Source organism: Mastigoproctus giganteus, chromosome 7, assembly GCF_048544385.1.
Source record: "Mastigoproctus giganteus isolate SK-2022 chromosome 7, ASM4854438v1, whole genome shotgun sequence".
Classification (NCBI taxonomy): Eukaryota; Metazoa; Arthropoda; class Arachnida; order Uropygi; family Thelyphonidae; genus Mastigoproctus; species Mastigoproctus giganteus.
In genome coordinates, this window is record NC_143581.1 from 104,567,648 (window position 1) to 104,585,633 (window position 17,986).

Genomic DNA, 17,986 nt, shown 5'->3' on the forward strand with positions numbered 1-17,986 from the left:
AGGCAACTAGAGGGAGTAATACTCTTGATTTGATTATCAGTAGTGATTATTCGTGCATTAAGAATTTATTTGCAGATAAAGGAACCATTGGATAACAGTGATCAGAATGTACTGATGTGGGAATTACTTAAAGATGTAACTACCATTAAGGATAAGGGCTTTTGCTTTCGTAAAGGTGACTACAAGGGTCAGAGACAGTTTTTAAATTCTGTACAGTGGGATCAACTGATGATGCTACCAACTTTGAATTCTAAATGGGAAGCCTTCAGGGACAGAATCTTGGAGGCTACTAGGCTTTTCATTCCAACTAAGAAATACTGTCCAAGGTTTAGGCCTAAATGGATGTCAAATTAAATTAATGAGGCTTGTGGCAGAGAAGAAAAATGTATAGGATGCATATAAATTATCAGGCGGCACAGAACCCTATGGCAGATATAAACTAGTCTGTAATCAAGTCACAAAGAAGGTTAGGCAGGCGAGAATACGAGAAATCGTTGGCAAAGGATGCAAAGAAAAACAGCAAAGAGTTCTTATGTAAACTCTGGAAGGAAAGGGATGAATCAGATTGGACGACTTAACATAGATGGGTTGACTATTGATGATCATGCTCAGGCAGCTGATAAACTGAAAGAGTATTTTGCATCTACATCCACACACGAGCAGTTATCAATGAGGGGAGTGCCAGAAGTTTATCCAACTCTAAGAGGGAGCTAAGTGATTTTGTAATAATTGAGAGCAAAATGGAGGAGAAATTGTTAAAGTTAAACATAAGGAAGGCACCTGGAGTGGACGGGATCTATCCAGTTATATTAAAGGAGGCAGCAAAGAAAGTAAGCAAACCTTAGCAATAATTATGAGAGCTTCCTTGGATTCTAGGGAGCTCCCCATGCACTGGAGTTGTGCAAATGTATCACCAATTCACAAAGGGGGTTCAAAAGGTGACACAGGTAACTACAGACCTGTCAGTTTAACTTCTGTTGCAGGGAAAATAATGGAATCATTGGTTAAAGAAGCATTGTAGGATCATCTAGACAAGACTGCAGTAATAGTTAAGACAGCATGGGTTTGTTAAAGGCAGATTTTTGTCTGACCAATTTGATTGGATACTGTGATGTAGTCACAAAGGAACTGAATGCCAAAAATAATTTTGATATACAGGGTGTCTCAAAAATATTGGTACAAACGTTTAGGGGAGGTAAGTAACATCTAAAGGAATGTGAATCGCACAGGAACCCATAACTGGAAACGTCACGGGAAAACAGTAGCAGAGGCACAAGAAGCAGAAATGACACAAGACAGTAATTAGTGGCAAACATTTATTTGACATAATATTAAGAATGGAGTACGAGATGGATGCATTTCATGATGTTACAACAGATGCTCGAAGGTTCCACCATGAGACGCGATGCATGCCTGACACGGACGCAGCATGGATTGGTGGACACGGTCGAACATATCTGGAGTTTCTTTGACAGTAGCGTAGACGAGTCTCGCCACGAGATCCATTTCCACCTCCACAGGCGATTCATACACGATAGATTTGAGGGCTCCCCCCCCCACAGAAAGAAACCAAGGCTCGATAAATCAGGTGGGCTTGGTGGCCAGGCAACGGGTCCACCATGGCCAATCCATCGATGCCCAAAACGCCTGTTCAAATGGTCATGAACACACCTTCCATAATGGGCAGGCACCACATCATGTTGAAACCAAAATGTTGTCTCACATTTGCTGGAACATCGTCAAGTAACCCTGGTAGAACTTGTTCAAGAAAGATCTGATATTTAGTGGAGTTCATGCGGAATGGTAACAGGCATGGGCCGACCATACCTGCCCACACATTTATTGCGAAGCGATGTGCCGCATGGGGGCGCACACTGTGTGGGCTGTCGTGAGCCCACACATGAGCATTGTGCTGATTGAATAAGCCTTTCCGAGTGAAATAAGCCTCATCCATGAACAAAACATAGGCTGGAAAATTCAAGCCTTGAACACTTTCTTGGAGAAACCACTGCGCAAAAGCCACACGTGCAGGATAACCTTGGGGGAGCAGTAACTGAACCCTTTGGAGATGAAAGGGGTGTAAGGAATCGTTGTGCCAGACACGCTGTACACTGCAACGAGACACTTCTAAGGCAGAGGCAACGGCACGTGTGCTGGTAGTAGGATTATTCTGGACGGCATTCAACACACTTTCTTCAATGGCAGGATTTCGCGTCGAACGTGATTTGCCCACACTAGTCCCGTTACCTCTAAATGACCCATGTGCAAACAAATGGTGGTCCGGTACATGTCTGCCTGGGAAGCTTTCTCCATAAATTTGTTGAGCGGCTTGTCCATTGCCCTCTGCTAATCCACACACCAGGTGCATGTCTGCCAGCTCACAGTTCGTATATCGATGCATGCTCTTCGTGCGGTGACTACTGTGCCGTCTACCGACTTACGGTGACGTTTTCGGTTATGGGTTCCTAAGCGATTCACATTCCTTTAGATGTTACCTACCTCCCCTAAACGTTTGTATGTACAAATATTTTCGAGACACCCTGTATACTTGGATTTCAGGAGAGCTTTTGATACTGTTGCACATGGAAGACTGCTGTACAAATTGGAGAGGTATGGTATTAAAGGTAAGTTGCTAAAATGGATAAAGAGATGGTTGAGTGAGGGACAACAGAGAGTGGTAATCAATGGACACTGCTGTTATGGACAAATGTTATTAGTGGAGTTCCCCAGGGTTCTGTGTCGGGCCCATTGTTGTTTTGTATATTTATCAATGATATTGATGATCAGGTTTAACGTCCAAGTTTGCAGATGATACAAAGATTGGCAGGGTTGTTAATGACAGTAAAGACAGTTTGCTACTCCAACTGGATCTAGATAAGTTGGGCAAATGGGCTGAAAAGTGGCACACTGAAGTTTAGCATTGACAAATGCAAAGTACTGCATATGCAGCAATAACCAAAGAGAAACTGTGTGGTAGTACACACAGGGAAGTGGAAAGTGAAAAAGACCTGGGGATAACTGTGCAGTCAGAAATGAAATTTGCTGAACAGTGCAAATGGATTGCCAGGGCAGGTTATGTAGTCTCGTCAATGATATATAGGAATTTTGCTAGCAGGGACTGGGAGGTGATTAGCCCGTTATACAAGGCAATGGTTAGGCCACAACTAGAGTACCATGTACAGGTCTGGAAGCCTTATTTTAGGAAGGATGTAGAGTTGCCAGAACGAGTACAAAGAAGGGTAACAAGATTGGTGAGGGGTACAAAAGGGTGCTCTTACCAAGAAAGGCTTAAGTTCTGCAAATTGCAGCACCTGGAGAGTAGGCACCTGCGAGGTGATCTCATTAAGGTGTATAAAGCCTTGAATGGGTTGAGCAAGCTGAGTGCTGATGGCATTCTTCCTCTTGCTCAGATTCAGAACTCTGGGGGGGGGGGGCACAGATTCAAACTGAGGAAAGACAGTTGTAGAATAGATGTGCAGAAATTTGCATTTAGTCAGCGAGTAGTTGATTGGTGGAACAGATTTCCATGGTTGTGGAAGTTGATAGCTTAAATAAATTTAAGGCTGAGCTGGATAGGCATTTGGAATGAATGGGGGGGGGGGGGAGATGGGAAAGTTTTTTTTTTTTTTTTTTGTCTGATGCTGCATAAGCTTGCTTTCTTGAATCGTATGCCTCTACTAATGCTATTGCTGATGATATTCTTTCTCTTGGTCAGACTACACATGTGAGGGAGCACAAATGCAATTGAGGAAGGATAGTTGCAGGGCAGATGTGTGGAAGTTTGCCTTTAGCCAGTGGATGGTTGATTGCTAGAACAAACTTCCATCTATTGTTGAAGTACTGTAGGTTGTAATACCTTTTGTGTTTGAAGGTTTCATTAAAAAAAATAAAGAAATAATCCATACTGCTGCAGATGATGATATTTTTTTATGATGTTTGCATATTTAAGATGTCACACAAGTTGTAACCAAATGTTTCGATATGCACCAAACATCCTCAGTTTGTGATCAACAACATATTAATTTCTGTTCCTCATACACTCCTTTCTACTCTTATTAAAAAAAAGTTTCCTCACATAAATTTCCTTTAAATCAAAGGCAATGCTTAATGATCTGATCTTACCATGATTCCCTCAATTCACATACTAGGATATATAAGTTTAAAAACATTTTTTTTTTTTTTTTTATTTTGGAATCACCACAAAAACTCAGTGATCATATATATTCAGTTTTGCAGAATTAAATTTCTATTCTGCTGCATATACAATTACTCATAAACCTAAAAAAATATATTGCATAACCATTTATATAAAAAATAGTGTTTAACATTTTTGCTGCTGCTGCCGACACATATATGAAATTAACAATTCTATGTGCCCACTATCAGCATACAGATTGAGTTCTGGGCTATGTGCCACAATATTGGTTTTTTTCTTTTCTTTTTATTTTTTTAAATTTTATATTATCATTATCTGTGTGCTACAAATTATTATTATCAACTGTGTGCTTTTTATATGCAGGGAATAAACACTTGAGGTTTCAAATTATCAGAAGTTTTATTCCACATATAGGTAACTAACCTCAACATGAGCAAAGAACATAAAAAACTGTACCAAGTCTTTGCAGCAAGCAGCTGGTGGTGGACCAACACCGTGAGTAGTAAAAAATAGGAGTACAATCACTGTGCTGATATTAAGCATTTATTAAATTTCATGCCCTTATTTTTACAGCACTTATTTATTGATTGCTTAAGCATGATTGCATGTGCATTTGTGTGCCAGGACACATCATTCAACATTGTTTCACAAGCCCATGGATCAGTGTATGTGGTACCTAATGAATTACCTATAAACTTCATAGCAGATCATAAACACAATTCACAAACACGGTTTACCTTGTGATAATTTGAAGGTGCACCCTCATAGGCTGGAGGAACTGGAGAGAGAAATTTTGGACAAGCAAATGAGAAGCAATTTTCGAATTCAGCAATGTTACTGCAAGAAAATGTGTTGTTTATGAATAAAATCAAAATATTGCAAAGAGATTTATTTAACAGTATATGAATTGAAAAATGTTACTAAAAACATTTAGAATTAAATAATTATATTATATCACAAGGAATAGGTCTCTCTGCAACAAATTTAGGAGATTCCCACAGAGTTTGCTACCAAGATACAATCTTGAAATATTCTTGATTTGAGAAAGCCATTACATGGTTACTGGCCATTAGAATGCTAACTCTATAGCAGTACTACTAAGTTATTTTTGAAATTTTTCCACACAAAAATTAATAGTAAGACTTGATAAGTAAATAGATAAAATTTTCAAATTTTTATGCCCGATAAGCCCCAATAAAATGATAAATTTTATCAATTTCTTACTGTATTATGCCACTGTGCTAGAGGACTAATTCTGAAATGAAATACTATTCTTTTAGTAGTATAGTATGCAATTAAATCGATATGGAGAATGGAAAAATATAAAGACACTAAAACCTGCATAGTGTAATTTCTTACCATTAGCTTCAAGTGCAAAGCTGATGGTCTCACATGGATAGAAACAAACTTAAAAAAAAAAAAAAAAAGGTTAGCTAATAAGCACTAATTTGCAATGTGACAAAGATACTCTGGATACCATGAAAAACATAACGAGACAAAACATATGTACAACATGAGAAGAAGCAGCATATCTGATTTTGTCTTATCATGCCTTCAAAGTGTCCAAGTAAACATAATGAGACAAACTCATGTATAGGATGAGAAGAAACTACACATATGATTAAAGCTACTAAATGAGAGTCGAATGAATAAGATATAAAATATTTTGGAAACATTACTGCTTTTGGAATTGCAGAAAGATTCTGCAATTTGATATGGTGTGGATCTTTGTGGAGGGAATGGCCTCCACAAAGATCCACACCATATCAAAACGGACCCAACAGAATCCAGTGGCTGGTCACAGGCCAGCTCAGTCAGTGAATAATACCAGATTATCACAACAATAAAGTAACACTAGACACTATCTGCACAGCCATGTGCTGCTGTAGCAGCAACCAGAATTAACAAAATGGAAACCAGAGACCAATGTAACACAAAATGCAAAGACAAGGAACCACCAGCATGGAAAAGAAAGCTACAGAAAAGGATAGAAGAGATAATAGTGAAGATCCAGTACCAATGGGGTAACAGAAGTAAGAAGCTGATTAGAAAAGCGAATTCCATCCTCAAGAAAGACACATCCACAGCAAACATGAGACCTATAATCAGGGAATCGAAGAATACCTTGCCACCCACAAGCAGAAACTCCTGGCACTAAGCAAGAGACTTCACAGTTACAGGCAGAGTGCCCAGAGGAAAACAGACAACAGGATGTTTGATGAAAACCAGAGGGCCTTTTATAGGAACATGGGACAAGAGGAGAAGGAATGCAATGAATTCCCCCCTCCTCACACCAAAATGCACTTGAGGAATTCTGGGAAAACCTGTGGAGCAGAAAAGTTAGCCATAATGGCTGTGTTCCTCCTGGATAGATTTAGAAAGAAAGAAAATCAAGAATGTACAAGAGATGACAGAGTAGGAGAGTTGGGAGGAAGAAGTACAACAGTTGATCAGGAAGTCCACCAACTGGGGAAGCCCAGGAAAAGATAACATTCACAAATACTGGTACAAGAAATTACCACAAATACTGCACACACACACACATAGCATAGCATTTCACCCAGATAATTAGGCACTCTGGCACAATCTCAGAGTCTCTGACTCAGGAATCACCTACCTGAAGGCTAAGAACAAAAGACACCACAAACCTGGCAAAGTATAAACCAATCACCAGTCTCTCAACAATGAACAAGATACTGACCAGCTGCATAACTAAGAAGATATCAAACCATTTGGAGAGCCAGAACATCATGGCCAAGCAGCAGAAGAGATGTAAGCAGATGAGCAAAGAATGAAAGGAACAATTGACTACTGATACTGCAGCTACGGAGCAAGCCTACAAGAAGCACCGCAAACAGTACATGGCCTACATTGAGTACCGCAAGGCCTTTGACTCTGTGCCCCATAGGTAGCTGATGGAGACAATGAAAATCTACAAAACAGTTAGGGAAGGATACTAAGTGGTTTTTTCCCATTATAGCTATTATTATATTAATACCATTCTTTTACCATGTGACATTAATAATATAGTTTATTTAGGCTGTTCACCTGCATTGCTATACATTAAAGTGACGTTTCGGGTATGTTACCGATACCCATCACCTGCTGTTGGGGAAAGTAAATAGAAAAGGTTACAAATTTTGAATATTTTAGAATATTACAGTCAAATTCCTAATACTACAATTACAAATTTTTACAATTATAATTGTAATTGTAAAATTTGGTACAACAGCCGATCAGGAAGTCCACCAACTGGCGAATCCCAGAAAAAGATAACATCCACAACTACTGGTACAAGAAATTCAGCTGCATGCACAGGCACATAGCAGAGTATTTCACCCAGATAATTAGGCACTCTGACAATCACAGAATCTCTGACTCAGGAATCATCTACCTGAAGGCTAAGAACAAAAGATCCCACAATTATAATTGTAATTGTAAAAATTTGGCAATTGCAACTGCAGTATTGGGAATTGTGACTGTAACATTCTAAAATATTCAAAATTTATAATCTTTTTTATTTTCTGTTTCCCCAACAGCATGGTCTGATGATGGATATGAGTAACATACCCAAAACTTCACTTTAATGTATAATAATGCAGGTGAATAGCCTAAATAAACTATATTATTAATTTCATGTCAAATAAGAGTGGTATTAATATAATAAAAACTTTAATGGAAAACCAAATGGCACCCTTTCCTAATTATAATGGATCTAGGTACGGAGCCTGTCTCATTTACAACTTCTTCCTACTACTACTTCTTCATAAAAATGTTTGGAACCTCAGCAAGCAATAAGAAACAGCGAATTCAAGAAAAGAAAATAAACTCGATACAACTCCCCTCCAGTCCACCTGAACCAGAAGCATGGTCTGATGATGGGCATCAGTAAGATCCTGAACCAGCCTGCACACCAATCCTTGTTGAGAGTAGGGGAGCAAAAGTCACCCCAGGCTTCCACTATACAAGAACCCTGGATCCAAGATAAAAACTTGGCACCAGTAGCATGGTCTGATGATAGGTATCAGTAAGATCCTGAACCAGCCTGCAGACCAACCCTGATGTCCAGAGTATGGGAGCAAAGGTCACCCCAGATCCAGGGTAAAAACTTGGCAGTATCAAATTGGCTAATGGAGTTAATTACCTATAAATTAACTCTGGCAGCACTTCTTGCCTATATGCACATCAGGTTTCTGGGAGCATCGGCAAGAGGAGTCTGTCAGCAGGTAAGAATTTAATCTCTTTGTATTTACTTTAGATTTCCTGTTTTCTATTTATTGTAACGGCAATTCAAAACTTAATACTTTAGAATAGAAATTTGCAGATTGCAATTTTAATATTGATAGTTGTAACTGTAAAAATTTGGTAGCTGTAATTGTAGTAATCGGAATTATAACTGTAATATTCTAAAATATTCAAAATTTTGTAACCTTTTCTATTTTCTGTTTCCCCAACAGCATGGTCTGATGATGGGTATCGTTAAGATATCCAAACATTCACTTTAATGGAATGTTTCTCAACCTTTTTTTAATTATCACCCCTAAAAGGGCTTTTTTAGACAATTTTTTTCCTAATCGCCCCCCAAGAAATTTTAAACAATAAAATACTTTATATAGGTACTCATTTTATTCAATGGGATCCCTGAGCCTGTTGCTTCTTATCTAAAAGTTCAATGTTTGGTATGATGTTAGTAAGTTTAATTCTAATGTCTCCCCTTGAACATATATCAATTCTGTTTTTTTCCTTTGTTAATATTTTATTTACGAACTAAAACCACTTTCAGCCATATAAGATGTTGGAAATCACAAATCAGTACTTTGGCCATTTCAGACCACACTGTTGTATAAAGAAGGTTAGTTGTTTTTGATCCCCACAACTCAGCCATTCCACCCTTTTCGAATTTATATTTGAATTCTTCATTACATTTTAATTCAATGAGTTTTTGAATTACTTCACTAGCAGACCTGGCATCGCATCCAATTGGATCTAACATCCATGGCTTCAACTTCAAAAAGTAAAAAAAAAATCAGAAAATCTATTTTTCATTTCACCTTTTAAAGAACACAAATGATTGGAATAATTCTTAAAATCATTCTCAGTGAGAGATTCATTGATTTCAGCTACTCTTGCATACCATGAAATTGTTTTCTCATTAAATTGCTTTCAAATATTTCCAGTTTTTCAGTGAAGGCTTTTAATACATGTTTGCAGTCTATCAATGTAATTAATTTCCCTTGAAGTTGAAGCAAAACTTCATTAAGTTTTTGAAAAATCCAAGCTATATCGTATATGTTGTTTTTGTGTTTGCTGATCTCCTTTGCTAAATCCGTCTCTCCTCTGCTTTTTCTAAAAAAAATAATTATTATATCAAAAAGGTTTACAAATCTTGTTAGACGGTTTCCTTTAGAAAGTGATCTGACTTCTGTTTGTAAAAGAAGCCTTGCATACTCTTCATTATAAACACAAAATTTTCTGAAAAGGTGATCATATTTGCAATGTGATTTTATTTTTTTGATGGTTTTAATAACTATACTGACAGATTGATAAAGAACTGGACTAATATTTTTTGCAATCCAGGTGATGTCGGTGGACAATGTGGTGTATTGCAAGAACTTCGGCACATACTTCCTTTAGGTGGGCTTTAAAACCTTTGTCTTCCAACCACAGAGGTAGCATCATCAGTGACACAGGATACCAAATTTTCCAATGGTATTCGTTTTTCCATCAAACTATGTTTTTACAGTAGCAAAAATGGATGCTCCAGTAAGCCAGTTTCTATAGATTTTACAAACAACATCTCTCCTTGCAATTTACAATCATCATCGAAATAATGAACGTATGCCATTAGAAAGGCCTTATTGTCAGCAACCGTGGATTCATCAATTTGAATAGAAAATTTTCTTGTCTTTATTGTCATTAGCTGCTCTTCAATGTTAACTGATATCTCATCGATTCATCTTCGAATTGAATCTTTGCTTAATGGCAATGCTTTTAAAATACTGGAAGGATTTTGGTGCATCACTATTGAAATTAGTCTCTAATGTGGGTCGTATAATAGTCTCAGCAACTGTATAAGCACTACCAGTTTTTGCAACGATTTCTGCAATTTTATAAGACTCAATCATTCTATTGTCATTTGTTTTTTGTGTTCTTCTTAGATAAGGAAGTAACAGTGTTACATTGCTCAAAATTATGTTTTAAATTTTTAAAATATTCAATATGTTTGCCAACTTTATCAGGATGTTTCCTTTTTAAGTGATCTAACAGTCTTGATGGTTTCATGACCTCATTTGAAAAAGAACTATTACACATAAGACACATAGGCTGTCTTGAGTCGAATGGGCTTTCAATAAAACCATAAGCTAGATATTCATCCAGATACTGTCGACTTTTTTTACTCGTTTTCTTTTCAGCACTTGACATGATCGTGATGGGTTGGATAACTACAAAGAATTAAATAATAAAATATAAACTATTTTTATTTAACTCTCGTAGCCCATGTCACTCACAAAAGCACCATAGATCAAGAATAAACAACTTCCAAAGGAAACAATAATCAATACTAATTGTCACTTAGAAAGTAGAAACAGTAGATTGAAACATTTCCCCATCCCATCCATGCCTCATATATTGACCAATGAAACAAAAGAATAAATAAATAAACCCCACCCACCACCAAAGTTGCAGCTGTCAGAAAGGTGCAAATGCCTACGAAAAGCAAAAGTGGTTGAATTAAATCACACCCATTATCTTCCTTTTATTAAAAATTACTCACTCACTCCTAATATAATATATCTATATGTTAAAAATCAGTTGTCTCAGGGGAAAGAAAACACAATGAGAGAAATTAAATATTGAGTAATAAGATATCATCGGGTAGGGTTGAACTTTGGTGGGAAACAAACCATTGTAATACCCATGATTTTTTTGCCCCCCAAAAACCAATTTTCGTCCTCTTGGGGACAATATTGGCCACATTGAGAATCCCTGCTCTAAAAGAAGGGAAGAATAACCTGTACACCCTCTCTCTCTCACCTGACGTATATGGATGACAAAAAACTCTATGCTGTTGTTGTTGTTGTTGTTTTGGTTTTTAGGAGCATTAGCAACTAAGGCCATATTGCTCCGGGATATGCGGTGGTCATTCCCTGACCTTTCCGCATCCTCCATATTTGGTGGTGACGGGCTCGAACCCCGGTCTAATCAAGAAGCGTGTGCTATGCACTGCTGCTCCTTCCCACCTGGCTACGGAGGCGCCTCTATGCCGCAACTGAGAATCAACTCCAACAGCTACTCCGGATCACCAAAGAGTTCACTGACATCAGGATGCAATTTGGCATAGACAAATGCCTGTGGATTCCATCAAGGACATCTTGTCAGACAAAACTACCAGCTGAAGACCAGTGAAGAGACTGAAGCCATGACAGAGGGAAAGATATAGAAATATCTGGGGGTGATGCAGACCCAGAAGTTAAAACACAAGGAAACCAAGGCCTGCCCGACTGAAAAGCCTGCTAAAATCAAAGCTGAATGATGGTTTTTTGGGGGTTTTTTTTTAGGAGCATTAGCAACTACGGCCATATTGCTCCGGGGATATGTGGTGGTCATTCCCTGACCTTTCCGCATCCTCTGTATTTGGTGGTCACGGGCTCGAACCCCAGTCTAATCAAGAAGCGTGTGCTATGCACTTCTGCTCTTGCCCACCTGGCTAAGGAGGCACCACTGAATGATGGGTACAGAGAAGGGCAACAAGACTGCTGAAGGGAACAAGGAGGTGCTCTTATGAAGAAAGGCTTAAGTTCTGAAAATTGCAGCTTCCGAAGACTAGGCACCTGCAAGATGATTTGATTGAGGTGTATAAGGCTTTGAATGGACTGAGCAGGCTCAATGCTGATGGGATTCTTTCTCTTGCTCAGATTACAAACCTGAGGGGACATAGATTCAAACCTAGGAAAGACAGTTGTAGAATATTTGTACGGAAGTTTGCCTTTAGGTAGCAGGTAGTTGATTTCTGGAACAAACTTCCATCTGTTGTTGTAGAAGTTTATAGCTTAAATAAATTCAAAGCAGAACTAAACAAACATTTGGAATGAATGGATCAGTGAAATGGGAAAAGGTTTTTTTTTTTCTTTTCTTTTGGCTGATGCTGTATAAGCTTTATTTCTTGCATTGTGTGCCTCTACTAATGCTAACACATGGTCACAGCCATAAACACTTACAGAGTACCAGTACTTCAGGATCACAGATTGGACCAACACTGAGCTGGAAGAGATTATGAGATCGACCAGGATAATAATGAACAAGGCACACCAACACCACCTGAACTCAGTCATCGAGAGACCTGACCTGTAAAGGAGAGAGGAGTTTGATTTATCTCATTGAACAAGAGAAGAAGGCGATTAAGAACCTGTGTGATTACTTCCAAGAAAACAGTGCCAATCTACCAAGCCATAAGAAAGATTGACAAACAGCACACAACACTCAACCTAAACAAGGAGATTACACTGACACAGACAGAAGAAACAAAGATGGAAAGATGGGCAAAGAAGACACTCAATGGCAGACACTACGATGACCTCCATCAAGACTACATAGATAAGATGGCTTGCAATGCTTGGCTGACGAATGGAAGGCTCTTCCCCAAGACCAAAGGACTGATGATTGCCATCCAAGACCAGGTAATCAACACTAGGGACTACAGGAAATACAACTAAGGACACCAGAATAACAGATGGCACATGTCGATGAACCACCTGGCACCAGAAAAATCCAGAACATCACCACAGGATGCAGGGTGGATTACATTCATTCTACATTCACTGACAAGATTACAATTACAATTGACTATTACAATTATGAGCCTCAGGCCATACTAGAAACTTCTGCCCACAGACTATAATGGGATCATGCCATAATGACAGAAAAGACGATCCCACACAACAGACCAGATATAATTCTTACTGACAGGAAGGAAATGGCTACCAACCTTATCAACATAGTGGTGCCCAACACCAAAACCTCAAGAAAACATGAGGAAAAGATCAGGAAGTACCCAGAACTAAGACAGGAAATCAAAGACATGTGGTATATGGAACAAGTAATGACCATCTCGATCACTGTGTCAACCACCGGCATGGTGTCAAAGAGCTCCCTATAACAATCTAGCAACAATAGACCTCCTAGAGATCACTTATATGGAAGTCCAGAAAGCTGCAATCCGAACACCTGCAGGAGTTTCTTGCCCAACATTAATAATAGTAACCGGACACAACCAACAACCCCATGCAATTGATACCAGTATCCGTCCTGGGGCAGAAAAAATCCCATAAAGGAGGAAGGGCGTTTTTTCCCCCCTTTTAATAATAATAATAAGATAGGCAGCATCCACGAACACTTACATGGGACTCCAGAAATCTGTGATCCTGGACACATGCAGGATAGTAAGAGGGTTCCTCAACAAACTGTAATAATAACAATATTAATAGTAACTGGACACAACCAACCACCCCATGCACTTGGTACAAGTATGAGAAAAACAAAAAAAAAATCCTTAAAAATAAGAAAAATTTATGATAATAATAATAATAATCATGAAAGCCATTCATCAGACCTACCTACCCCAAGTGATGACTGAGGCAGAGTGGCACCATCTGGTGTCGTCCCCAACAATTACCACTCCACTGAATGCAAAAGCCAAAGATAAACAGATCCAACTCCATAGCTGGATGAAGATGAGAAATAGAAATATGGAACAAACTGCATCAATGTAATGCAGGATAAAGTTTTTCATGTATAGCCCTTAGGCAGAATGGTAGTTATAATGAGAGTTATAATGTGCCAAGAAAAATTATATTTCAAATAGATTGAGATTTTGGTAACCTTTAAAAAGGTTACCTCGTCAAAAAGTTGTCAGTAGGTAGAAATCAGTATAAGAGTAAAAATAAATTTACTATTTTATATATCTGTACATACTGATAGCACATAAAAAAATTAAAAACTGCTGACTTGTTGGATGAAATGACTCAGTGGACATGACGCAGTCAGATGATTAAAAGCAAAAAAAAAAAAAAAAAAAAAAAAACTCTGTGAAGATGGCTGCAGCAGTATTAGCGAAATCTTTACTCTAATCTGGGAAACCAGCAAAAGCAGATACTGAATCCACCTTCATATAGATTTCATATTTTCTGATGAATCCTGGACAGGACATGGATGGATGAGTAGTGAATCTCATTAATTATGAAACCTGCAATGCACCCAAAAAATAGGTGTATATAAAAAACCGTTGGCAGCGGCACGTTCTTATGAGATTCAAGGCTATCTCTATAGCAAGCAACTTTGCAGCACATATGCTGCATTCCAGGGGAATCTGCTCAGATATACAATTGTCTGGAAACACAGCAGCAGATCCTACATATGATTCTGACCTCGACCCATCTGTGTAAACTGACAAGAAGTCGATGTTTAACATGGTGTTCTGAGAAGAGATGGAGGTAGACAAAAGCCAAGGTATCAGAATTCATCCAGTTCATCGGAGAGAAGTCGCATGCTGGTATTTGAGCATGCCAAGGTGTAAGGGGCAATCTTGTCTACCGTGATATTAAGCTCTTTGGTAACTTCACCATTAACAGAAAACAAAGTACAAATTTTGATATCCAATATTTTAACATTTAAGGGAGAATAAAAATAAGGAAGATGACAAAGCAGCAGCTTACCAGTCCACTGCACTGTGTACCGCAGTCCCACCCAAGAAGATATTAATCCAAAGAAAAAAATTGATGTTTGAGAATCAACCACATGGAAAACAGAAACAAGCGCACGGACAGAGGAACATTACATCAACAATATCAGAAGCTATCGTTCATGTCATGTTCCTTAGAAGCTGGAGTAATCAACAAACCTAGGAACTTGATAAATATTGGGTCTTTAGTTTGTGATTTTAAGGATGACTTTCTGTTTCTTTCACATGATGTGAAGTCTGACTTGGTATTCAAAATAGTTAAAAGGAGGTCACAACTAGGGCATTGTTCTAAGTTTTAATTTCCATTAATCTCAAGAATTAATATCAAACCTGTTACCCCATTAGTTCCGATATTATTAGCGTTAGTAGAGGCATATGATGCAAGAAAGCAAGCTTATATAGCATCAGCCAAAAAAAAAAAAACCCTTCCCATTTCACCCATTCATTCTTTCCAAAAGTGTGTCTAGTTCAGTTTTGAATTTATTTAAGCCCCAACTTCCACAATGACATATAGAAGTTTGTTTAAGCAATCAACCACCCACTAGCTAAAGGCAAATTTCTGCACATCTATTCTGCAATTCTCTTTCCTCAATTTGAATTTTTGTCCCCTCAGGTGATTAATCTGGGCAAGAGGAAGAAGCCCATGAGAATTGATCTTGTTCCAATCATTCAAGGCCTTATACACCTCAATCAGTTCACCTCACAGGTGCCTACTCTCAGGCGCTGCAATTTGCGGAACTTTCTTGGTAAGAGCATCATTTTGTTCCCCTCACCAATCTTGTTGCCATTCTTTGTACTCGTTCTAGCAACTCTACATCCTTCCTAAAATGAGGCCTCCAGACGTGTACATACAGTACTCTAGGTGTGGCCTGATCATTGCCTTGTATAACGGGATAATCACCTCCCTGTCCCTGCTAGCAAAATAGCTATATATCATTGATAAGACTCCGTGACCTGCCCTGGCAGCCCCTCTGCACTGCTCAACAAACTTCATATTTGACTGCACAATTACTCCCAAGTCTTTTTCACTTTCCACTTCTGAGTTACCACACTGTTGGTATGTTTCTCTTGGGTTATTGCTATCCATATACAGTTCTTTGCATTTGTCAAGGTTAAACTTCAGTTGCCACTTTTCAGCCCATTTGCCCAACTTATCTAGATCCAGTTGGAGCAGCATACTGTCTTTACTGTCGTTAACAACCCTGCCAACCTTTGTATCATCTGCAAACTTGGACATTTAACCTGATATACCTTCATCAATATCATTGATAAATATACAAAACAACAATGGGCCCAACACCAAACACCTCCACTAGTAACATTTGTCCATGAAGAGCAGTGTCCATTGATTACCACTCTCTGTTGTCTCTCACACAACCATCCCTTTATCCATTTTAGCCACTTACCCTTAATGCCATACCTCACCAATATGTACGGTAGTCTTGCATGTGCAACAGTATCAAAAGCTTCCTGAAATCCAAGTATATGATATCAAAATTATATTTGGCATTCAGTTCCTTTGTGACTACATCACAGTATCCAATCAAATCAGTCAGACAAGATCTCCCTTTAACAAACCCATGCTGTGACTTAACTATTACTGGTCTTGTCTAGATGATCGTGCAATGCTCTTTAACCAGTGATTCCATTATTTTCTCTGCAACACAAGTTAAACTAACAGGTCTATAGTTACCTGTGTCGCCTTTTGAACCAACTTTGTGAATTGGTGATACATTTGCACAACTCCAGTACATGGGGACCTCCCTAGAGTCCAAGGAAGCTCTCATAATTATGGCTACTAAGGGATTGTTTTGCTGCCTCCTTTAATATAACTGGATAGATCCCATCCACCCCAGGTGCCTTTTTTATGTTTATCTTCAATAATTTTTCCTTCACTTTGATCGCAGTTATTACAAAATTACTTAGCTCTCAGTTATTACAAAATCACTTAGCTCCCTGTAGAGTTTGATAAACTTCTGGCACTCCCCTCATTCAATAACTCCTCATGTGTGAATGTAGATGCAAAATATTCATTCAGTTTATCAGCTACCTGAGCATGATTATCAATAGTCAACCCATCTGTGTTAAGTGGTTCAATCTGATTCATCCCTTTCCTTCTAGAGTTTACATAAGTGAAGAACTCTTTGCATTTTTCTTTGCATCCTTTGCCAAGGGTTTCTTGTAATCTTCCTTCGCCTGCCTAACACCTTTGTGACTTGATTACAGACAAGTTTATATCTGCCATAGGCTACTGTGTCACCTGATACTTTATATGCATTCCATACATTTTTCTTCTCTGCCACATGCCTCATTAGTTCATCTGATATCCATTTAGGCCTAAATGGATATCAGATGAACCTTGAACAGTATTTCTTAATTGGAATGAAAAGCCTAGTAGCTTCCAAGATTCTGCCCCTGAAGGCTTCCCATTCAGAATTCAATGTTGGTGACATCATCAATTGATCCCACTATACAGAATTTAAAAACTGTCTGAGACCCCATGTAGTCACCTTTATGAAAGCAAAAGCCCTTCCCTTTAGCCTTCATGGTAGTTACATCTCACATCAGTACATTGTAATCACTATCACCCAGTGGTTTCTTTATCTGCAAATTCTTAATTCATGAATAATCACTGCTGATAATCAGATCAAGAGTATTACTCCCTCTGGTTGCCTCTCGGACATGTTGCTGTAGAAAACAGTCATCCAATAAATCCACAAAAGTCTTGCTAGTGTGCGAGTGACCAATCCACAAGTGCCAGTCAATATCTGGAAAGTTAAAACCTCCCATAAGACATTCTGATCTATTTGGCCCACTCTATTTCTCTGCACAAATGCTCATTATACTCATCAGATTCATTAGGCCTATAACATACACCTACTCTCATTTTCCTTTTCCTAGTGCTTATGTCACACCAAATAGTCTCAGCATTGCATTGTCCACCCACATCAATTGGATGCACTTCCTTAGATTTTATGTGTTTCTTTACTAACAGCATAACCACACTTCCCTTCCCGTCCTGTCTATCCTTTCTGTGCATATTGTACTCCCCAAATTCCAATTCTGCACTGCTTATATCTGTTTGACACCAC

General features: G+C 38.5%; 1 protein-coding gene across 1 annotated transcript in view; it reads right to left on the reverse strand.

The window, feature by feature from the left end:
• eIF3l (eukaryotic translation initiation factor 3 subunit l) overlaps positions 1-17,986 on the reverse strand; it is a 425,669-nt gene that overhangs the window by 138,541 nt on the left and 269,142 nt on the right. Inside the window, exon 13 of the mRNA XM_090377051.1 lies at positions 4,894-4,993. Within this exon, the coding sequence (XP_090233177.1) occupies positions 4,894-4,993 (100 nt within the window). The remainder of the gene's footprint in view (positions 1-4,893; positions 4,994-17,986) is intronic.